At 41.2% G+C, this 24,541-nt stretch overlaps 1 protein-coding gene across 3 annotated transcripts in view; it reads right to left on the bottom strand.

Annotated features, from left to right (window-relative positions):
- TNFRSF19 (TNF receptor superfamily member 19) overlaps positions 1 to 24,541 on the bottom strand; it is a 90,774-nt gene that overhangs the window by 8,064 nt on the left and 58,169 nt on the right. For all 3 annotated transcript variants that reach the window (XM_004774350.3, XM_004774349.3, XM_004774351.3), the window contains 3 exons: positions 5,596 to 5,760; positions 5,020 to 5,145; positions 297 to 399 (listed from right to left, as the gene is read on the bottom strand). In XM_004774350.3, coding sequence (XP_004774407.1) covers positions 297 to 399; positions 5,020 to 5,145; positions 5,596 to 5,760 — 394 coding nt within the window. The remainder of the gene's footprint in view (positions 1 to 296; positions 400 to 5,019; positions 5,146 to 5,595; positions 5,761 to 24,541) is intronic.

Here is a 24,541-nt window from a genome sequence, read left to right as displayed (position 1 = left end):
AGTAAATGACATGTTACGAATTATTTACAGGTAACAGAAGTGTCACAAATCATGAATATGAAGTAAAACCAAAATTAATGGAGTGTAAAGTGTAAAGAATGTCTCACTGGGCATCCAGTAACCCCGAGAGACTCACATATCTCTTGTCAAGGATTTGTCCCCCTCCGATATCCAGAATGCCATCAATAATATTTTTAATTGACGTCTCATAGTTTGACATGAAAATTGTTAAGTTGGTAGAAGGCACATTTAGACAAGGGGATGTGATATTATATGGATTAAAAATCCCGAGTTACCTCTCCTGAAGAGTGGCCTTGGAATGCACCCTACAGCCAAGAGTCACCCGGTCCACGCTGCCAGCCTCATCACAGCACAGAGATGGAATCAAGTGAACAGGCCCTAGGGAAGCCAGCAGAGGTGTGAAGTACAAGGCTGCCTTCTGGGAACTTTCTCATTAATACTGGCCCAACATTGCTGGAGGAAATCCAGCTAGTCTCCTTTGGGTGACTTTTTGGGGGAAAGGAAATCTGAGGTTTAATTCTCTCTCTTTTGTTATATTATGAAAATAATGAAAGGGCTTATACGAAGTACCTGGAGTAGTCAAAGCTGTAGAGACCGAAAGAACTGTGGGTGCCAGGAGCTGGGAAAAGTGGGATGTGGGGGGCGGCATCACGGATTGCTGGGGACAGAGTTTCAGTTGGGGGAGCTGAAGGGCTCTGCAGATAGGGGTCGGTGACGGCCGCGCACCGGTGTGAATGGGCTCAGGGCCGCTGAATGACACCCTTAAACAGCGTTAAGATGACAAATTTTATGTTATGTGTATTTTACCACAGTAAAAATAATAACGAGAGGTGACAGCATGGCCTGTGAGACAGTGTGTCAAATGAGACTCCCTGAACTGCTGAGGAGACGGCAGAAAGCGGAACAGAGTCCTGCCGAGTGGGCTAGTGGTACAGAACATGAACAGAGACACGTTCAAACCCTTGAACACAACACAACACACACACACACACACACGTGCATGCATGCACACACACCACACAGAGGTATTAATGTTTTCCTGCTAGTAATGGAACGTAAGGAATAATTAGAGGTATGCACACAGCACAGCTTTGCAAACCATTTTGTTCACTGAGGCAGCATCGATTTTTGGTTACAAAGATAATGTAAGTGTACAGAAGAAAAAAAAAATTAGAGCACAGGGATTAAGTTGAGAAATTCAAAAATAAATATGACCCAACCTTATAAACTGAAATGAACATTGTCGACGTTTGGTGAGCTCTCTACATACATACACATGTAATTCTGATTATATACAAACACATACTAAAGCACATAAAGATAAAGACACACATTTGGAGAGAGAGAAAGATGTGAAAAAATTCTCTATTTCCATATCCATGTATGTGTTTGTGGATCCAAAGTCTGCATGTGAAATGATTTCACTCTCATAAAAAGGAAAAATATAGTGAAATTATTGGCCTTTTCAAAAATGAATGTTAAACATCGACATGCAATTGCCAGCAGGATGGATACCCACACACACCTTTGCCTAAATGTCTCTCAGCTCAGGCCCCACGTTGTGTTGTGTGAATATATGCTATTGTGAGCTCGGAGAACTCGCCTGGATACACGGCTGATCCTCAGCAAACCTGTGTCATGCTCACATGAGCTGTTTCAAAATTATTTAAAAGCCAGGGGCACCTGGGTGGCTCAATTGTTAAGCGTCTGCCTTCGGCTCAGGTCATGATCCCAGGGTCCTGGGATGGAGCCTCGCATCAGGATCCCTGCTCGGCGGGAAGCCTGCTTCTCCCTCTCCCACGTCCTCTCTTGCTGTCTCTCTCTCTGTATCAAATAAATAAATAAGTTCTTCAAAAAAAATTATTTAAAAGCCAAAGACACTGTCTTTCCTTTTAGAAATGGCTGTTTTTAGGGCTCAAGCAACCAAGAGCAAGTTGAGCCTAGAAGTTTCTTTGTGCCTGAGATGAAGCAAGTGCTGAAAGAATAATCCGGACATGTCAGAATGACACATGAGCCAGGCTGAAGGGATCTGTCCCGGGCCAGCCTAGGAAAACATGAGCACCAAGATAAACGATGATGGCAAAGGAATAGAAGCCGTGGAAGAGGGTCCACGAGTCCATGCTAATTCAAGTAAATAAATAAGAGGGGAAGAAGAAGTACTTTCTTGCTGTGGGAAGCCAACTAATAAATGTGGACAAAAGGATGGAATTAGAAAACTAGCATTTGTCACCATCATGGTAATGACTGATTTAGGTAAGAACCACCAGAAGATGCTAAACTCTTGGGTGAAAGTTTGGAGAGTAACAGGATATTTACACAGCCTCGAAGAGTCTTTTGCAAAGTATTTCTTAATTACGAAGGGAAAAACAATCATGTTATAGCAGAGAAACTTGGCAGATGCCTCCTTAACGAAGGGAACCAAACTGACCCGACCAGGAAGGGGACGGCTGCTCACGCTGTGCCTCTTGATGTGGGACACTGGGAAGGACACAGCATCACCCCTGTAGGATTTCTGTTTCTAATTATACAGAAACATCGGACGAACCCAACCTGAGGGTTATTCTACAGAATTACTGGTCTGTGCTTGTCAACAACAATAATGTCCTGAAACACAAAGAAAGATGAAGGACCTATGCCAGATTAAAAAAAGGTCAAGAGACACCTGGGTAGCTCAGTCGGCTAAGCGTCTGCCTTTGGCTCAGGTCATGATCCCAGGGTCCTGGAATCAAGTCCCAAATCGAGCTCCCTGCTCAGCAGGGAGACTGCTTCTCCCTCTCCTGCTGTTCTCCCTGCTTGTGCTCACACTCTTGCGCTCTCTCTCTCTCAAATAAATAAATAAGTAAAATCTTAAAAAAAAAAATAATAAGGTAAAGAGATTTGACAACTAAATCCAATAATGTTATCTGGGATTTTCTTTTAAAGACATTTTAAATTTAACTTAATTTTTAGTTATTTATTTTTAAAAATTTTATTTATTTATTTGACAGTGGGAGAGAGGGATCACAAGCAGGGGAAGGGGCAGAGGGAGAAGCAGATTCCCCACTGAGCAGGGACACCCCCCGAACCCCCCGATGCGGGAGTCAATCCCAGGTCCCTGGGATCATGACCTGAGCTGAAGGCAGACACTTAACAGACAGGCCACCCAGGCCTCCCTCTTTTTTTTTTTTTTTTTAAATATATCTTTTATTTATTTATTTGACAGAGAGAGAGAGAGATCACAAGTAGGCAGAGAGGCAGTCAGAGAGAGGGGGGAAGCAGGCAGAGAGCCTGATCTGGGGCTTGATCCCAGGACCCTGAGATCATGACCGAAGCCGAAGGCAGAGGCTTTAACCCACTGAGCCACCCAGGCGCCCCAGGCCTCCCTCTTTTAAGGACATTTTTGCGACAACTCAGAAAATCTGAATATGCTCTGTAGATTATACAATAGGTTTGATTTAATGCTGATTTTCTGATTTTCATAACCATGCTGTTCTGTAAGAAAATGTTCTTGTTCTTAAGAAACGAACACCGTAGTATTGAGGAGTAAAGGGATATCATCTCTGCAACTGATTTTTAAGTGGACACGAAAGCGGTGTGTAAACACATAGATCTTTACCATATTTAGAAAAACGATAAAGCAGATGTGAAACGAGATAAAATGTTAATATTGGGGGAATCTGGGTGAAGAGCGTGAGAGAATTCTTTGTGCTATTGTTCCAGCATTTTTCTAAGTCTTAAATGATGTCAAAGTAAAAAGGTCGAAGGGTGAAGGCGCTGCCATGGAGGAGGAAACCACGTTAAGTGGCAAGCTCTATGGAGCGCGGGGGGCAGGCAGATTCTTTCCAGGCTCCGTGTGCTGCTCTGTTAAGAGGACGAGCACCAAGGCCATCTGCCCATTTAATCCTTCTTCTCAGACAGAAGTTAAGAGGAGGCAGAGTTTGCCCAGTGCTGCATTTTATTACATCTGAGTTCAGGTCTCAGGAAATGATTCCTGTGCCAGTTCAGTGTCTGGGAACCCCAGCTCTGGGGGTGTTTGGAGGTTCACCCAGTTATCGTCCATACTGTCTAGAAGTCTAGCCCCTACGTAGGCAAAGGCAAAAATAGATTCACACACACCACAGAGGGACCTATATTTTGTTCCCGACCCATTCCTAAAACAGAAGACAATAACGAGCTGTAGCAAAATCAGTCCGCTAAAAACGTCTTCCTCCACATACAGAACATCAGCTCAGAAAGTGGAATCCTGTGATTTCTTGACAGCACAGCTCCAAGAGTGTCAGTCAATCTAAGTGGGAAACCCTCAGCTTAGAGAGAAATGGCCCCGTCAGCATTGCTTTAAAGGGACTCTGAGCACTTGAACCAGGCAGGCAGGGGGGGATGTCCAGGAAGGGCACTGCCAGAATCTGCTTTGCAGAGGAGGGGAGGGGTCCTCACAACAGGGGTTGAGAGGGCAGTGTAAATGTGGGAGCCTTGTGTGGATGAATGTAAATAAGTGGCAGGAAAAGTATTATCTGTGCTTGTGTTTTGCCCTGGTGAGAATCCAATTTCCATTGCATGACTCCCCTAAACTTCCTTTTCTGTCAGTAGTCCCCGGGGGCAACTGAGGTTCGTGGAAACCCCTGCCATAGTGCTCCCTCCCTGCTCTTCTTTAAGGAATCCCAAAAGACATTTAGAAGACCCATCAAAGTTCAGCTTGAATCCACCAGACAAGACAGGATACATGCTCCTACTCTACAAAAGGGTTTTATTTTTAATCAGTCAATGGACCCAAAACAATAAAGGCAAACTTGCTTTAAAAAGTTGCCCAACAATTCTAGAATTTTAATGAGATGCTTCTTTTCTTCTCACTATTAAGAGGCTCAAAACACCCAAACCATGAGGGCACAAAGAATCCTTTAACAAGATTAGCTTTAACTAGGAAACTAAGCAGAGCAACCGAGCTGTGGCAAACAGGGACACTTCTTTGCAACGTATATGTCCCTAGATTCCCCTAATGGCCCCTTGCCCTGCTACACTTACCACAGGTCTGAGCAGAGTCCCGGTGGCACTGACAACATGCTCTGGGAGCAGATTCGTTGAGCCGAGGTCTGTCAAAACATGACAGTTCAGAACCATTGTACTGAATGTCTTGCGCTCTCAGCGACCCTACAGGGGGAGAGAATTCTGTCAGCGAAGATCACTGCCTCTGTTAAGGAGCCCATGACCACCACAATGCAGATAGGTACCCTCCTAGCTCTTAATATTTCTGAAGAAAAAGATGGCTCTCACACACATTTAAAAATACATCTTCTTATGCAGAGGCACAACTAGGAATGAATCTGTTAAAAGCTCAAATTACAGATACTTCTGTTGCCAGAAGTTGGAAGGATTTTCCATTTTGTCTAGTGGCACAGGACCCTGAGGCCTTTTCAGGGTCCTTGTAAAGTGGTGCCTCTGGGGGACCAGGTGACTGGGAGCTGCGTCTGCGTGTGCACTTTGTCCCTTTGGATAGCTCCTGACTATTGTCTTGGTCAAGGCCTCGTGGAACCTGCAGTGACAATGAAGGTAAACACTCCTCACCCACATGCTAAGGAACGGAAAGAGCTCCGCACTCACAGCTGGGCTTTTTCTCCATAAACTGCCTCTTACAGTAGATGACACAGAGGATCAGCAGGGCCAGAAGGACCGTGGCCAGCGCACTGCAGATGACGGCCGCCAGGGCTGTGTCCCTCGGGCTGGAGGCCGTGGACGGGATCTTCACGAGGTTGACCTTGCTGGTACCTGGAAACCACAAGAATGGGGTCAGCAGGCTCTCAACCACCCAAGAGACTCAGACGCTTACCCCCAACTTGGTGGCCACCTTTATTATTTGAGTAAGACTCCAGAAGACAAGAAAAGGTATTTTAAGAAGGCTCAGTGCTCCCTCCTCTTAGATTTCTTTAATACCACACCTTCACCTGCACCCCAAAATGTGTGGATGAGCCACGCTTCCTTTCCCCCAACAAAGACTGTGTGTGGACACACAACCTTCAGCACACTGTGTTGCCAGAATGTGCTTTTAAGGCCCGTTAGACCAGAGCTGTTGGCGAGCTGGAATCCCTCAACTTTCTCTCTGTCCCAGTGCTGGACATGCCTTTGGCACATCGTAGGTATGTAATATTTGCTATTTAATTGGAATGAGATCACCTACATTTTCAAACACACTGAATTAAGGGATGCGGGGCGGGGGGGGGGGAACTTTAGGGAAAAATAAGGAGTGGGATCATTCACAGCCTGGTAGTCACCCCCAATTTCTGAGACAGTGAACATTTTTTTAATGTCTGGCCGTTGAATGACTGACCATCTATGAATCATAAAAATATGATAGCAGGAGTGATCACCTGGGAATATTGAGTCATGGTATTTCTAGGCTCAATGATTTTGGGGCCACACTTAAATTGAAATCTGAAGCAGCCTCTATCAATGGACAAACTGACAAGAGGATCTACGAACACAGGCACAGCTGTACAAACACTGACAAATCAATAACCGAAGAGGAATTTGTATCCCGCACAAGGGAAATAGTGGACTACACCCCAGGGTCACGGATTTGGGAGAGGTGACTCTTATCTTTTTGGATCAAATGGTGCAGCTGTGGAAACCTGCCACCTTGCTTATGTTGGTGACAAAGGTGACTGACTTCAGAGCAAGGTAAGCTGAAACTCTTCGTCAAATGACCCAGCTCCACACAACACAGGGCTTCAGCAAGAGCTGTCGTCCGAGCAAGACACAGCACGTGACGTGACCCGAAGATCGCAAAGTTCCTAACCCTGGTTTAGCTCTTGGGTTGAGCTCATCAATTCACATAGCATTGGATATTCAGGAAAACCCTACTGAGAATCAGGATTTCGGGTTAAAGTGGAATCACAAAGAGAGTCCTATACGTTCTTGTTGAACTTCTTTGTAAGTATGTTAGCTTATTTGCCTTCATGTGAAAGGAAATGTTCTTGCTTTATAAACATGCTAAAATGCCCCTGATGAGGATTTTGAGTCTGGTGTTTATGATTCAGGATTTATCTTCCCTAAGCTAATCGTAAAAGTCTTAGGAATAAATGTCTTTCCACGGCAGGATGCTAATATTGTAATCTCAAGGATATCGAATTGCCATAATAACATTGATTTTTTTTTTACAAAAGTGCACTCAGTAAGCCCCTTCTGTATACATTTCCTTGGAAGTATCATCTGAGGATGAACAAGAAAAATATAGTAGTTTTACCTCTCAACATTTGACACCTGCATTAAAAAAAAAGTTGTCTTGTGAACCCAGCCACCCTCTCAGAGAGGTCCCCAGGGGAAGCAGGGCTCTAGAAACCCCATTCTGGGTTTTTGTTTATATGTACAAGTAAATGCAACCATTACAGCAAACAATTTATTTTCTAGGAAATAGTCTCATCCTCTATAGGTTCAATCATCACATACGACAATGCAGACATTTATGTGGACGTTATGGGAGATTGGGCTGCCTATCATTTGGATTAAGAACAACTCCAGAAACTTATTCACATGAGTTTCTGCTAAAAATCTGTTTTCTTATAATTCTTTTTGATTTGGGTAGTAAAAAAGGGGGAACGGGGCAGAGGAGGTTGGTGCCAATTTATGAAGTAGCTTCTAGTCTATTAAGTTCTGGTTAATTGAGGTGTTGCTGAGAATTTCTCAGAAAAAGATGTATCTACCACAAACTGAAAAGTATTGTTTTGCTGACCTGTGCTCACTGCAATGATGCTGAGATGAAAGATTCTTTCCACCCACATGCCTTGACTGAATTCCCCGTCAATAGTTGACCAAGCGTATTGAATGCCCGCAAGGAATTTTACCCCATACTTTATTAGGATTCTGATAGGAGTTCTGAAGAACTGGGAACAGGAATGTCCACAGTCTTTGGAAAGTTTTAACTTTTCTGGAATACAAAGGCATCTCTTACCCTAATGAAATTATTAAATTCCACTATAATCTTAGCACTACCCTCTGGCAAAGTTACTTCAGAGTGAGAACTGTTTTCTTAGCTTAAATTTTGTATTACATTAAATAAGTGGAATTTTATATTATACATTTCCTTAGGAGTTCAGCTCAGCAGAACAATTATATCCTGAGTATCTACTCTGGATAAGGCATCCTAAGAGGTATTAAGTAAGCTAAATGAGAATCTGAACAGAAGAGGAAGAGAAAAGAGAGGTCGCCAACAAAGTCTGGCAAATGTTTTTATTCACATACACTTTTACCCTCTTTGGAGTGACCAGTGCAAAATATCCCAATTGCAGAGATACTCTCCTTATATCTCAACCCCTAAGCAGCTTCAGAATGTAGCTGGAGAGACGCGTGTAGTAGAGAGATCTGTATTACTGGACTCTGATGAATCATGGAAAAGTCCTCAGAAGATGCAAATTAGGAATGCAGTGTGCAGGCCATAGACTTGACTGAAATAGGCTTCAGCTGACTTCTGGGTGCTTTTAGAGTCCTGGACACTGCTGACATACCTCTAGGGATTTCATTCTCTTTGCAACCTGGCAGAGCCGTGAGAATGCACTGATGGGCCTCCTTGTATAGATGAGGAAACCAAGACTTGGGGTAGTTTGCTCAAGGCTACACAGCAAAGCGAGATGGCTGGAGATCTGAAACCAGGCTTTGGGACCCTTTCCAGTGGACCACATTGGTTCGTGGGTGCATGTAGCTTGTAAGTGAGTAAACCTTTCTACAGGGAAGAGGAGCCAAATGTGGTTTGTGTCTGCATGCAGGCCATGCTCATTTCTGCTGAGGGAAACTAGCCTGGACACAGAGAGATCTGGGGACTTTCTCAACAGCAGGCTGGCCCTGTGTGCATGAAGCCAGTTCCGCACAAGGGCCCCTGGCCTGAGAGAACATTTCAGGTCCCTCGGTCTCAGCGTGGCTCTCGGAGTTGCATGTTGGTGGCAGGCACATGGAGCAATGCCCGAGTGTCACTGAGGTGGGGAGGAGAGGCATGTTAAGGGAGGCCACTGAGTCTGGGACGGGTCAGAAGCATCAGGCTCCCGCGTGCACTCTGTGAGGTTTCATTGGTAATTCCATAGCTCTGCTTCCTACTGATCTCCCGACATGTTTAACCTCCCAACTTCCTAGCAGTCTGTTTAAAAAACCCGCTAAACAGAAGACCCTTCTTCCCAGATCATTGTCCTGACCAAGAGCCCCGTCTTGGCTTAGGAGGGAGGAAACTAGGTCTCCCAATTCTAGCTCTCAACGCTTTCTGCCCTGGCCACAGACAAGACTTTCCCCCTCTCTGAAGCTTGGTTTCCTCAATGACAAGATTAAATAGTGGGCCACCATGCAGACACCAAGATCCACCATCAGTGAGGCTGGAGACTCACTGAAAGTGTCCCTGGGGCCGGATGAGCTCCTATGGAGCTAGCTGCCAGGCACACTAGGACACGCTGGCTATTAAGAAAGCCTTGTGATCTATCTGTGGCCTGGCTGATTTCTTCTTACAGAAATGACCATGACCTTCACATTGAAGAATGAGATTAAGTAGGATGCTGTATTTCATGACTCTGAAATTTTTGTTTCCAGCCTGAGCTGTTTCCCTGAACTCGAGATTCATCTATCCAACAGCTTATTGAACCTCTCCACTTGGTGGGCGGGAGGGAGGCATCTTAAACACAGAAACGAGTCCAAAAGAAGACCTTGACAACCCCGACCTCCTCACTTCCTTCTGCAATCTCTCCCTCCCCACAGACCTCTCCTGCGCTACACACACAGCCTGTTGGCAGGGCTCATCCCGGGCTGCACAGATTGCTCTGTCAGCGGCCCTTCTGCAAACATCGCCTACTTAGCAAGGCTTCTCCACCAAAGTATTTTAAACCTGCAGTCTCTGACCTGTGCTTCTTACCCCTTCCCTGCTGCCTTTCCCTTCCGAGTACTTACTGCCATCTGGCACTTTATGTCTTTAACTTGTTTGGTTCGTTTTCATTCTCCCCTCCAGTGGGGGTAAAAAAAAAATCTGTCCTGCATTCCCCAACACACCTGCTGGGCTTGTGTGTAAGCTGGTCCCAGCCAGAGGCCATATTTTCCTGCTTCCTTTGCAGCTAGGCATGATGTTATGTCGAAGTGAGAGTCAGTAGGGAGTAGGAGGGATGAACGGAAGTGATGTGTATAGTTTCTGTCCTCTCCGATCTGGGGACTGATGGCTTGCCCCAGCCGTCCCTTTCACTGTGGGCGCTAAGCAGAAAATGGCTGAATAATGCTCAGATCCCATAGATGAAGATATCCAAAGGCTGGTAAAGCGCTGGGCACAAGCTCCTGGGCTCTGTGTGACATCCTGCAGTGGACCTGCTCCCCCATGCAGGCCTGCAGAATGCAGACGGGAACATCTCTCTTAGTTATGTGGCCATCTTTTGGGGTCTCCTTGTAACAGTAACTTATCAATTCACCTAAGCAGTTTCACCTCCCACCAAAATCCAGCTTCCATAAGGGCAGGGATTTTTGTCAGTTTCATCTGCTACCAGTGTTATAACACCTGCAATTGTTGTTGGCACATAGTTGGTGCCCATGTGTATATGATCAATGATGGGATGAATGGATGTTTGCAAAAGAGACTGGAAAACTTGAAGTATCCAGAGGTTTACTTAACAGGGACCTCTCTAATTAATAGGCTGAGATTTTGCCAATAATGTGTTTTCTGCATTTGCTTCCACCCTTGGCTACACAGTTGGTGATAGTGCAGATGGCCACAGCTGGTAGCAAAGAACAGTTCCCCTGGCACGTTTTTTATGTGATGTTAAGGTGACCACAGGTGGAAGAGCAAGGGTTGCTCCGATTTATCAACACACAAACCTTGAAGATTATTGAATATAACCGCAGAATGAATAAGAAACAAAACCCTCACCTTCTCTAGTCAATTTTAGTTAGCACTTCATGGACTCATCATGAAAGGATCTTATTTTAGTTATTATATGCCAAATGTAATCTTAGTTAACAATCCATACATTGTGAGGACTAATTTATAGGGAATGACCAAAGAGGTTAGAAAAGGGGAGGCCAACCACATCCTCCAGTGAAAGCCGCTTTGGTATCATTTTTGGAAGCTGATTACTAGCTGAATTGGATAAAGGGGATGATGAAGCATTCCTATCATTTGATCAAATCAGGTATGCTAATCTTACATTTTTACTGAACGTCTCCCCCTAAAACTAGGTAGAAGTATGGAGAAAGTAACACGAGCATCTGGAGAACTCTTAATGACAGGAATCCGTGATTATTTTCTGGAGACACTTAACTCAGATTATCACAACACCATCACAGTTTCCATAGGCCAAACACCTACAGAAGGTCAGCTCCTTAGTTACTCACTTTTGAAATGTCATAACAATCCTTTACAGTGAGGGTTTTGTCCATGAAGAAGGCTGTACATACATATATATGTATTTTTTTTTTATTTCGAACAAATATTGGGTGGTTGGATCTAGATTTGAGCCTCGTTTGTATGACTCTAAAATTCATGGATATTTTTTTGTTTGGGGTGTGTGTGTGTGTGTGTGTGTGTGTGTGTGTGTTTTGTAAATTATATTGTGTTTTTCCCAACTATTTAGAGCAAAAGATCCTGGGGTACTGAGATGGAGCCCCGCATCGAGCTCTCCGCTCAGCAGGGAGCCTGCTTCCTCCTCTCTCTCTGCCTGCCTCTCTGCCTACTTGTGATCTCTCTCTGTGTGTCAAATAAATAAATAAAATCTTAAAAAAAAAATTTACTAGTGTGAAGGATTCTTGGCTGAAATTTTGTACAGACTAATAAATTCTAGGTAATCAGCTAAAATATACAATATAATGTGACCTAATTTTTTAAAAGATTTTATTTATTTATTTGAGAGGGGGAGAGATAGTGACAGCATGAGGGGGCAGGGGAGAGGGAGAAACAGGCTCCCTACTGAGCAGGGAGCCTGAGACAATGAGATGCAGGGATGGATCCCAGGACGCTGAGATCATGACCTGAGCCTAAGGCAGTCGCTTAACACACTGACCCACCCAGGCGACCCTAACATGACCTAATTTAAAAACACAAATCTAACTTCACAAATTTAAACTGTCTTATCCCCAAGATTAAAGAGGCTATTGTATTTTTTTGCAGTGAAAAATAAGGTATGGCCTTTTTAAACGTTATTTTTAAGGTCTCTAGGATATAATTGGATGAGTATAAAATAAATATAGTGGGGAAGAACAAGCGGTAAGTGAACTATGCTTTCTAAGCTTCTGTTTTCAAGATTTCAATGATGTCTTGCATTTTCATCAGCTAGTTTAACACATGCAAATAATATATCCGGTTTCCTGCCCTAGGACATGTCACTCTGACAGAATTGGAAGTGTGAGCACTTATGACCACGTTCTGGCACAAGCAACGCAATTAAAAATTAGTTCTGAAATAGAAACATACACTTCAGACATTTCCCAATAACTTTCACTGAAATATTTTACCTTTGATTTTTAAATTTCTTTCAAGTAAACTATAGTTCAATCTATTGCTTTCTGTGTTCTTCTACCACCGCCAAGAAAAATCCCATATCAAATACAGGTTTAACAAAATAAAACCTGATGAATCTATTTCTAGTAATGTTCTTTAATAAAAAAGAAATATTAACAAAGAGTTCTTTGCAATGTTAATTGAGGCAAGGATACAGTTCTGGAGTGTAAGCTTTATCTTGTTAATCTAAACTGGCTAAACAAAAATCTATGTTAACACTCATATGAATTCCAGATGTACCACAAAAGAGTCTGTCACTAAACAAAATAGATGAATTTTTTTATCCACTTTATACCAATCATTGGTATAATATGGATAAAATTAAACAGTGAGCCTCCATCATTTATTATTTTTTCATTTTAGACTTTGGTCTTAGAACTATGTGGTTTTTTGTTTTTTGTTTTTTTATTAACCAATAGAAATATTACTCCAAAATGACTTTTTTCTGTGTGTTTCCATATATATTTAAACTGGACTGATTTTTTTTGAATTGTGGTAAAATATACATAACAGTTAACCACTAGTGACACTGAGTATATGATGTGCAACCATCACCACTAATTCTAGAACATTTTCATCACCTCAAAAGGAAACCCCCTACCCATTAAGCAGTCAGTCTCCATTCTCCTTTCTCTCTACTTCCAGGCAAGCACTAATCTGCTTTCTGTCTCTATGGATCTCCCTATTCTACATATTTCATATAAATGGAATCATACAATATTAGGTGGCCTTTTGTGGCAATATTATGTGACTCTTATCACTTGACATAGTGTTTTCATGGTTCAACCATTTTGTAGCATGTATAGGAGCTTCATTCCTTTTACAGTTGAATAACATTCCATGGCATGGATATACCACTTTTGTTTATCCATTCATCAGCTGAGGGACATGTGGGGTATCTCCACTTTTTGGCTCACAGATAAGCCTTTCCCATATATTTTTAAAACTTTTCACAAAGATATATTGTTTCATATGCTATCAAAAGATACAATATTATTACAGCAACAAGCATTAAGTTAATTAATAATTCAGGAAATAAAATTATTTCCTGAGCAAGAACTAAAAGGAGAGCAGAGGAAGATGATTGTTGGAGAACCCGTTCAGCGTCAGTTCATGTAGGGATTTAAAAACCGTAGTGAGGAGTTTGGATTCTTTTCTAAGAATAATAGGATATGGTCAACGATAGCAGAACACACTATCTTCTCAAGTGCATGTGGAATATTATCTATGATAGACCATATGTGATGTCACAAAACAAGTTTCAAAAATTTTTAAAAACTGAAATCATGCAAAGTAACTTTTCCAATCACAGTGGAATGAACCTAGAAATCACTAACAGAAAGAAAACTGGAAATTTCACAAATATGAAGAAATTCAACAATGTACTCTTAAATAATCAATGGGTCAAGGAAGAAATTGCAGAAGAAATTAGAAAATCCTTTGAGATGAATAAAAACAAAGCCACAACATAACAAAACCTATGGGAAGCAGCAAAAACGATGCTTAGAGGAAAATTTATAGTACTAAAATGTCTATATTAAAAAAGAAGCTCTCATGTGAATAACTTAAACATCAACTTTCAAAGACATTAGAAAAAGAAAAACAAATTAACCCAAAAGCTAGGTGGGAGGAAATAAGGATTAGAGCAGAGATAAACAAAATAGAGAACAAAAAAAAAACAAGAGAGAGAGAGAGTCAACAAGACCAAAAGTTGATTCTTCGAAAAGATTGGCAAAATTAATAAAACCTCAGATTGACTAAAAAAAAAGAGAAATATATAAATTATTAAAATCTGAAATGAAAGAGAGTACATTGCTATTGACTTTACAGAAATAAAAAGGATTATATGAGAATACCAACTGTACACCAACACACTGGATAAACCAGATGAAGTGGACAATTCTTAGAAATACACAAACCAAAAAAAAAAAAACAGAAGAAATAGAAAATCAGAAAAGAACTATTAGAAGACAAGGAAACAGAATCAGTCATCAAAAACCTCCCAGCAAAGAAAGAGGACCAAATGGCCCCACTGGTGAAGCTTACCGAGAATAAATATAAATATAGATACATGTATTTATTTATTTTAAATATTTTATTTATTTATTCCACAGAGAGAGAGAATGAGTGCATGCATTAGGTGGTGGGAGGGGCAGAGAGAGAGGGAGAGGCAGACTTTCCACTAAGCAGGGAACCAGACTCCAGACTCCAACCTAGGACCTTGAGATTATGACCTGAGCTGAAGGCAGATATCTAACAACTGGGCCACCCAGGTGCCCTGAATTCTGCCAATATTTAAAGAATTCACATCACTCCTTCTCAAACTCTTCCAAAACACTGAAGACAAAACACCTCCAGATTTTCTAGGAGGCCAGCATTACCCTGATACGAAAGCTAGATAAAAGGCACTACAAAGAAAGAAAACTACAGATCAAGAGCCCTTACAAAGACAGACATGAAACCCTCAACAAAATAACAGAAAATCAATTTCAATAGCATGTTAAAGGGTTACATACCATGACCAGATGGGATTTATCCCAGGAAGGTGCTGATGATTAATCATACAAAAATCAGTCAATGTAATATACAAAAATGAAATGAAAGGGAGGAAAAAAAAATGATCATCTCAATTTTACACTAAGAAAGCACTTGACAAAATCTAACACCCTTTCATGATAAAAATACTGAATAAATTAGGAAAACAAGGAACTTCCTCAACATGATAAAGGTTATATGAAAAACCCACAGCTAACATCATATTCAATGGTAAAAAACCAAACACTTTTCCCCTAACATCAGGAAGAACACAAGGAAAACTGCTTTTACCACTTCTACTTTACATAGTAGAAGTCCTTGCCAGAGTAGTTAGGCAAGAGAAAGAAATAAAATACATCCAAACTGAGAAGGAAGAAACAAAACTTTCCTTGTGCATAGATGACTTGATCTTATACATAGAAACCCCTACAGATTCTACAAAGAAACTATTAGGACTAAAATCTAAAAAGGAAATTAAGAAAATAATCCTATTTATAATATCATAAAAAAGATTAAGGTACTTAAGAATAAATCTAACTAAGGAGGTAAAAATTTGTACACTGGAAATGCAAAACATTGTTGAAAGATAGAAGACCAAAATAAATGGAAAGACATCCCATGTTCATAGATTAGAATACTTAAGATGATAATACAATCCAAAGTGACACACATAAGTTACTTGGCTGGCTCAGTCAATAGAGAAAGCAAATCTTGATTTTGGGGTTGTGAGTTTAAGCCTCTTATTGGGCATAGAGCTTACTTAAAAAGAGTACAGATTTAAATAAAAAAATCCATTAAAAAAATAACAAAGTAATATGCATAACTCAATGCAATCTCTATCAATGAATCTCAATGGCTTTTTCAAGGAATGAAAAAAAATCCTAAGATTCACATTGAAAAAGGAACCCTAAATAACAAAAAAAATCTTGAAAAAGAGCAAAGTTGGAGGACTCACACTTCCCAAATTTCAAACTTGCTATAAATGCTATAGTAATCAGAAAAGTATGGTACTGACATAAGGATAGGCATGCAGACCAATGGGATATGATTGAGAGTTCAGAAATAAACCCATACAACCATGGTCAACTGATTTTTGACAAGGGTACCAAGACCATTCAATAGGGGAAAGAACAGTCTTTTCAACAAATGCTGGTGGGAAAACTGGATATCCATGTGCAAAAGAATGAAGTTAGATACGATCTCATATCATATTAAAATAAAAAAATGAATCAAAGACCTAAATTTAAGAGTGAAAGCTATAAAATTCTTAGAAGAAAACATAGGGGAAAATCTTGGATTTGGCAAAGGTTCCTTACATATATACCAAAAGCACAGGTGACAAAAGAAAAAACAGAAAAATTGGGTTTTATCAAAATCAAAAACTTTTGTGCTTCAAAGGACACCATCAAGGACATTGACAACCCATGAAATGTGAGCAAATATTTGCAAACTATATATCTGAGGACGTTTAATATTCAGAATATATAAAGAACACCTATAAGCCAACAACAAAAAGGCAAACCATTCAAAATGGGCAAAGTACTTCAATAGACATTTCTCCAAAGAAGGTATACAAATGGCCAATAAACACAAGAGGCTCCAATTCACTAGTCATCAGGGAATGCAAATAAAAACCACAATGAGCTACAACTTCACACCTACTAGAAGGAGGAGGATAAAGCAGAAAGTAAGTATTGGTAAAGATGTGCACACTGCTGGTGGGAATGTAAGTGATACAGCGAATGGAGGAGACAGTCCAGCAGTTCCTCCAAAAGTTAAACATTGAATACAACCTAACACTTTTACTCCTAGGCCCATACTCAAAAGAGTAGAAAACAGGGACTCAAACAGGTGGGTGTGTGCAATATTACCCACAGTGGCTGAAAGGTGAAAACAACCCAATCATCTACTAACAGATGATTGGATAACACACATGTGGTATACAGATGAAATGGAATGAAATGAAGATATGAAATGAAAATAAGATAGATATTATGGCATAAACAAATCTTGAAAACATTATGCTAAGTGAAATAAGCCAGATGCAAAAGGACACATATTGCTATAACTCCTCTTATATGAAATATCTAGAACAGGGGAGTGGATGGAGTCAGAAAGCCGATCCGACATTACAAAGGGGCGGAGATGGGAGGAGAGGGAGGACTGTCAGCGTTTCTGTTTGGTGGGACGAAGGGTTATGGAAGTAGATGGTGGTAAGGGTTGCGTTGTGGATGTAGTCAATGCTACTGTCCGTTTAATAATGGCAAGTTTCACGACCATTAAAAAAGAACAGGAAGTGACTGGAGGGTTTGGGGTGTAGAAGGTGACAAGCTCTAGCATTAGAAAGACGCCCGCCTGCAGAGGGGAAGAGAGGAGGACATCCGGTGGGAAGGACGGCAGTGGTTCAGATGATGGTGATCATGATGATGGTGGATTGAGTTGAACTTAGATAACCAGGGACATGCTGTCAACTGGCTGTAGTTGAGAAATACTTATTGTAAGAACAACTGGATATACTGAATGTGAGTTAGACGCGAGGTCAGATGGAACTGAGAAGGATGCCTAGGTTTCTGTAAACCACGGGGAAAATTATGGTGCTGTTTCTCAGTTTTTGGGGGAGAGTGAAAACGTGAGGGATGGTGGAGAGTGGTGAGGAGGTGGGGAAGAAATAAAAATTCTGTTTTGAAATGTTAAGCTTGAGATACCTGTTATCTACCCATGTGGAGCTCTTGAGTTGGCAGGAGGACTGAGCAAGACAGAAGGGAGACAGTACCTGGAGATATAAATTTGAACATCATGAGTGCGCAGACAATAGCCAATGCCAAAGGACTGTTAAAATCCCATCTGTGTATCATACAGATAAAGACGAAGACCTAGCCCGGAAACCAGGTACACTCTGAAATTCGGAAATCTGATGGAAGAGGAGAAGCTAGCCTCTGAGATCAGAAGAAAACAATGGTGTCAAAGTAGCCTGGGAAAGGCGCATGTCTAGAAGGAAGTAGTAAACCAGAGTTTAATGGGATGAATTCTGCTGATTCTTAAATATCTAGGCTACAGATGATACTTTATTTGGGGGACTAACGACAGAAATCAAATTTTAACATTCTGGCAGAAGTGAAATAGATTTGTGATTTAAAGAAAAATTAGTGACCTTGGCCATTGTAGCCATTTACTGCTGAATGAATTTTTGAATTAAGATGAAACCAAGCTATGATTTTTAAGATATGATGTCACAAAGTAAAATTATAGGCACAAAGCTCAGTGCAAGTTTATAATAAATAGTAATCATGACTTAAGCAAGATGCCATTACTTACGCTGAATTATCTGAGCTGAATGCAGATACTTAACCATCTGAGCCAGCCAGGCACCCCATTTAGATGCATTTCTTACAAGAGAAAAAGCTACCGCTGCTTTTATGTAAGTATCTCAGAGCCTTACCAACATGATCTAACTGGTAACATTAAGCAATAAGAACAATAAGCAATGGCAATTAAATTATTTAACTTGAAAAAGTATCATTTTTCAAATGAATGATAGAAGCATCAGACTAGGCAATTAAATTATTTAACTTGAAAAAGTATCATTTTTCAAATGAATGATAGAAGCATCAGACTAGGATATGCATCTTTTCCCTAAGGAATCATTACAACTTTACTTGTGAAGCATGAGCCAAATACTATGTTTTTAAGCTTGACATCTGTTTACCAGCTTCTGAGACTAGTAGGCATGGGGCAGAGTATCATCCCACACCTATGTCTAGGACAGGCAGTTGTATGCACGTAAACCAAAGGTTCATCATGTCAGGCCAGTTTCAAACATGCTCTGAGTGCTGAGTTTCCAAGGTAGTGCCTGCCCTAAGTGTTTTTACTGATTTTCTTTTTTGAAGAGAGCACATCAAAAATAGTACAAGTTTGTAAGCCCCTTTCCTTTGTTGAGCCGTGTTGTAACTAACATCTACTGATAAATACAGAACTTCTGAGCTTGATTCTTTCTTATAACTTCCCTTCAGGGCACTGCACTAATTACCAGGGTTGGGTTTTTTTTTTGTTTTTTTTTTTTTTTTGTAATATAAATGCGAGCAAATCAAGGCAGAGTCCCAAAGTGGTCTCAAGCTTACTTTCTTTTAATGTTAATATAGATGATTCACAAATATGGCTGTGTTATAAACAGGACACACCCCTAAGAAGTAAACTTTTATATCTTTATTTCCCATCTGGCCAAGTTGTATCTATGGTCCACAGAATATAAAGAAAGTGGAATGTGAAAGCTGAAAGAATAACCTTGGAACCAAAAAAAATCCATCTGTATGAAATCTAGTATATTGCAATAGCACCGACAGGCTCTCCAACTGTGGTATCATGGGATGGAGGCTATTCTGTTGGGAACAGTGCAGAGCAGGTGACCCTGAGAGCTCCCATGGAGGATCTCTGAACCTTCTCTTCACCTTCCAGCTCTGACTTGGTCAGTTTCTGTCTTCCTCTGGGCTGCCTGCCCATCACTGTTTTATTGGCGTCATCAGCCTTTTATCGTGTTTTTTGGGAGGAAACCACGAAGAAAATGTGAAATACCCTTCTTGGGGGAGCAGGGAAGGAGGGGGAAAATATATCCATTCTTAAATTTAAAGCACTAAGGAGTGCTTTATATGCTCACAAGGATATGTTCATATCCTTGTGAGAAGTCATTTAAATAGTAATTTCCCTTAGATTATCAACAAACATTACTCTCTCATATAAGACAATTAAAAATATATGGTTATAGTCAATATTCTAAAGTGATTCCAGTTACTCCATTATTACTTTTTAAATTATAGAAGGAAAGGTCCAAATATTGCAATTAAAACATCGGTTATATGAATATCAAAGCCTTTTACTGCCTTCTGGAAAGCTTTCACCAAAACACTGCACCATAGAACAGTTTTGTTATTAGAAAAGTATAAAGTTCTTTAAACAATAGGTCTATCCGTTATCAGTTCTTATTTGCAACTTTGTCTCTGCTTATAGAAAATCTTCACTAAAGTCAGTGGTTTTAAAACATCTCTTGGGGAGTAAAGAAAGGCAATCAACTGTTAATATCTTGGTATTGACAGAACACTGTTATGAATCAAAGGGTGAAAGATAAGAATGCAGTATCATTATTTTCGTTATATAGAACAGTTGCTTTTAATTTACCTACTGATGAAGCAGAAAATGGTACCAATGACTGTCCAGATAAATTAATATACATAATAACAAACTGAATGAGCAGATTCTAGCAGTAAACTGCTCGAATATTCAAGAGCCTATTTAAGTTGTGTTTACATGAACCTGAGTTTACTAAGTGAGAACTAAAATAGCAAACACACAGACTCTAAAGGTCTGATCTCCTGTTTTTACTGGGAATCTGCTGGCAGGTGCTCCTAGAGCTGGAAGCATTTCTTGTTGACCAATTTAAGTGCTTTGCATCTGAAGGACCATGGATTAAACCTTTAAAAAGGACTGAGACAGAAGCCTCCCTCCACTACTCCATCTGTCAACATAGATATCAGCACGTCTTCACCCTTTCTTCCTTCTGTCCTTTTCTGACTTTAAAACTTACTGTAAACACTGCACATTCTAACGATTAAGAGCTTGGTAGCGAACAGTCTGGGCTTGAATCCCCACTTTGCCATTGACCAGCAGTCTTACAACCAGCAATGACAGCTGTTTGCCTCAGTTTCCTTACTGGTAAAATCAGGATATAATGAGATCAAATGGACAGGATTTTTGTGAGAACTAGATGAAATAATGTACTTGATTGGCATAGTACCTCATACACAGTAAGATTTCTGTAAGTGTTAGCCACGCTTTTCCCATTATTATTCAGAATCAGACACTGTATTATAATTATTATGATGTCAGAATCTGGACTGTCTTTTAACACCGTTGAAACCACCTATGTCATAGATAGGCCGTGGACTAAACCGACAGAATGAGCTACTTGTAACAGCGTGTGCATGCCTGTGTCCTCATAACACATCCCTAAAACACTGGAAAGTTCAGAAGGAAAATTAACAATAAAAACATACCAAAATAGTCCCTTCAGAAGTTTAGATGCATTCCTTTTTCTTTTCTTTTTTTAGATTTATTTATTCATTTGACAGAGGTACAGAAACAGAAAACACAAGCAGGGGGAGAGGGAGATGAAGAGGGAGAAGCAGACTCTCCACTGAGTAGGGAGCCCAATGTGGGGCTCGATCCCAAGACTCTGGGGTCATGACCTGAGCCGAATGCAGATGCTTAACCATCTGAGCCAGCCAGGCGCCCCATTTAGATGCATTTCTTACAAGACTAAAAGCTACCACTGCTTTTATGTAAGTATCTCAGAGTCTTACCAACATGATCTAACTGGTTACATTAAGCAATGTCACAGAACAATAAGCAACAATTAACAAAATACCTAAACCTCAAGGAATGTTGTGACTAAAATAGTAAAACCATTATAAGAAAATTCTTTGGTAAGCAAATAAAAATTTTAGTTATCTATCAGTTACAGCGATAGCTCTGGTAATACAAGGTCAGACACACCAGCCAAGAGTTTAAAGCCACCCTGTAGTTCATGGTCTCGCTTGAAGGACATGGAAGACGAGGTCTAGGACCGGCACTTCCTCTTCCTTAAATGTATGTGTAGAGAGTGCTGCATGGATTCTGATCTTTATCTTACCTGGAATAAAGTTGAAATGTTCCCCTTTCAACTGAGGCCATTATTTTCCATTGCAAACCTCTCCCAACCTAATACACCAACTAATACAACTAACACTGATAGTTCCACACCTGAGTCCAATTTTAGTAGATTTCCAAATTGTTTCAAAGGCTTATATTAAGTATGACTGGTATAGATATTTGGAGAGAAGGGACTAAAACACTACGATTCTTCTTTCTTCCTAGTTCCTTGAGCACTAAGACCATGATCTGAACTTATTATCTACATGGTGACAGACAAACAGAAACATGAACAAACCCTAGGCAAAACCAATGTTACATACTTAAATCATGCAAAAAAGGGGTAATGAAGGAAAAGCCGTGGATAGAAATGATGTTTGCAAGGAAGGCACAGAGGAGAAATCTCTGTTTTCTCATGTATACTATCATGTGTCTTGTTCTCCTGCCCATATTTAAATGGTCTTCCCTTACCGCCAAATTACGGTGGAAAAAAAGACCCGTTGCTTGGACAAGGTAATTTGACTCTATTTATTCCTGAAGGTGGGCTGGTGACAATCAAATGGGCATTTTGGATTGCCAGCACGGGAAGGGAAGTACTTGCACCCGAGTGAAGTAAAGGGAAGAGATGGTAGAGAGAAAGACACCTAGAAGGCCATCTGGCTGAGCGGAGCACTCGCAAGCAAACAGATGCACTGACCAATGGAAAGTTCTAGCCCATGTTGGCCATATTTTAATCCTAGGCCTCTTCTCTCTCCTCCAGTTGCCTTTTCAGTTTTACCTGGGGAGTCAAACTCCCCCTCCACGTTGGTGCTTTGTAGTTGTCAAGGAAGTTCCCAGCAGCATTATGCGGCAATAAGTGGATGGTGTGAAATTAAATAGAGATTTGGCAGTTTCCAATTCTCATCAACACAACCTGGTGCATTTTCTGACCTGAATTGCTAACCTGTGTGTTTATAAAAACTGATTTTGAAAAACAAGGCAGAAGTTACCAAGCTTGCACTTGGTGTGTGTAGACATGGGCTTGGTTCTGCTTTCAACCAAGACCATTATTTTCCATTGCAAAGCTCTTCCAACTACATACACGACCTCTCACAGCATGTTTTATGAGTCTGGGGGCAGCCAAGCTCCTCTCTCCTCTGTGGCAGCACCACCCAAACCCTCCCCACTGCTCCCGGGGTCACCATGCCAATGGGTTAGATGGTGTAGATGTCTATGACCCACACTGAAAAGGAAGTTGATAGTACTTAATTCAAGTACAAAGCATTACCATGCCAATACAGTTTCCTTTTGTTTCTAAGCCAGAACCCACAGTGCCAGCTTTCATTCTGATGGCTCTAATAAGTACTTTGTATTGAAACTGCTAGAAAAATAGTGACTTTAGACTCTTCTTTCACATCAGCACTGTATACTGCTTTGAAAATCATCTCCCTGAATACTTGAATACTTGGATTTTTCTCCTCTGCTTCTCTTCAACCACTACCCAGGTTCTCAGTGATCACCTCCTTCTCAGCTGCACACCAAGGCCTCCTAACCGGCCTGCATCCTGCCAGGCTGGGCCGTGCAGACCACTGGGTGGCCACAGAAGCCTGTTTTGTTCAGACCACACAAGGTGGGTGGGGGAGCAGGCAAAGCAATGAGGACTAAGTGTGGACCCAGAACCATCATCTCCCATGGTTTGCTTCCCAGCACTGGTGGGGAGACAGCCGGTGAAGGGGAGGACAGCTCAACTGAGGGTGTGTCTGTGGCAGAATTTTTACCCCATCACTGTTGACTCTGTTACCAACCATAAGTGGCAGAGACTTTTAAAAAAAATTTCTTTAAATTCGCTTTGAATTTTTTAAAAAAGATTTTATTTATTTAAGACGGCGGTGGGGGGGGCGGTGGACAGAAGGAGAAGCAGATTCCTGGTGACGTGGAACTCGATCCCAGGACCCTTGAGATTATCACCCGAGCTAAGGGCAGCTGCTTAACTGACTGAGCTCCCCAGGTGTCCCTTGGTTTTAGATTTTATTAATTAGTCCTAAATGTGAATGTTTCTACCTGGAAAATGAAAATTATCTGTATTTATAAGGCATTAAACTGAACAGCTGTATTTCTTCTCAACAGGACAAAACAGAATTACAGATGAAGAAGACAGTTTCTACTCTTTAAGATACACGATATGCAATGCACTATCAGAAACGCAAAGGTGAAATTAACGGGACCTGGGCTATACAGGCACTCAGCAGCCCGGTGACAGGACCAGAGCAAGTGTGATGTGGAGCTAAGCAGACGAAGGGGTCAGGAGTGTTGCTAAGAGAGGTGCTGGGGTGGTCGGTGAGGAATTCAGGCTGGCAACAGTTAAGACAGACATCTGTGAAGGCCTAGGAGGCAGGAAGAGAGTTATCTGAAGGGCCGGAGCTCAGGGCGGATCCTGAAGCTCATCATGACGGGAAGAAGCATCCTCGGAGAAAATCCCAGGTGGCGAGCCTATGACAGGAGGCTGATGTCACAGTAGCCGAGACTTGGTAAATTACTTCACTAGACTCTGTTTCTATTCTCAATCTTGCTTCCAGATCACTTGGCCCAGAGCTGCGTTGCCCACCAGGACTGTACAGAATAAATACTACCATGCATGTCTCTGAGGGATAACAAGGGAAAGAAGAGGAGCAGAGAAGGCAGTTATCACAGGAGAGCAGCTGGCTGGTCAGGGGCAGAGCAACAGGCCCTCACTGGCCACATTTTGAACCCCAGGGTTGACTCAAGACGTTTTCCTCTCTGTGCTGTTTTGAGAAAGTCTGTCATGCCAAGAGCAAGTTCATTACTTTAAATTTCTCTTCAGTGCTGGGTACA

This window comes from Mustela putorius, unplaced genomic scaffold, assembly GCF_011764305.1.
Source record: "Mustela putorius furo isolate JIRA1106 unplaced genomic scaffold, ASM1176430v1.1 tig00004035_pilon_pilon_pilon, whole genome shotgun sequence".
Taxonomy (NCBI): Eukaryota; Metazoa; Chordata; class Mammalia; order Carnivora; family Mustelidae; genus Mustela; species Mustela putorius.
Note: the sequence above shows the minus strand (reverse complement) of the source record. Positions and strands in the feature narration are given on the sequence as shown.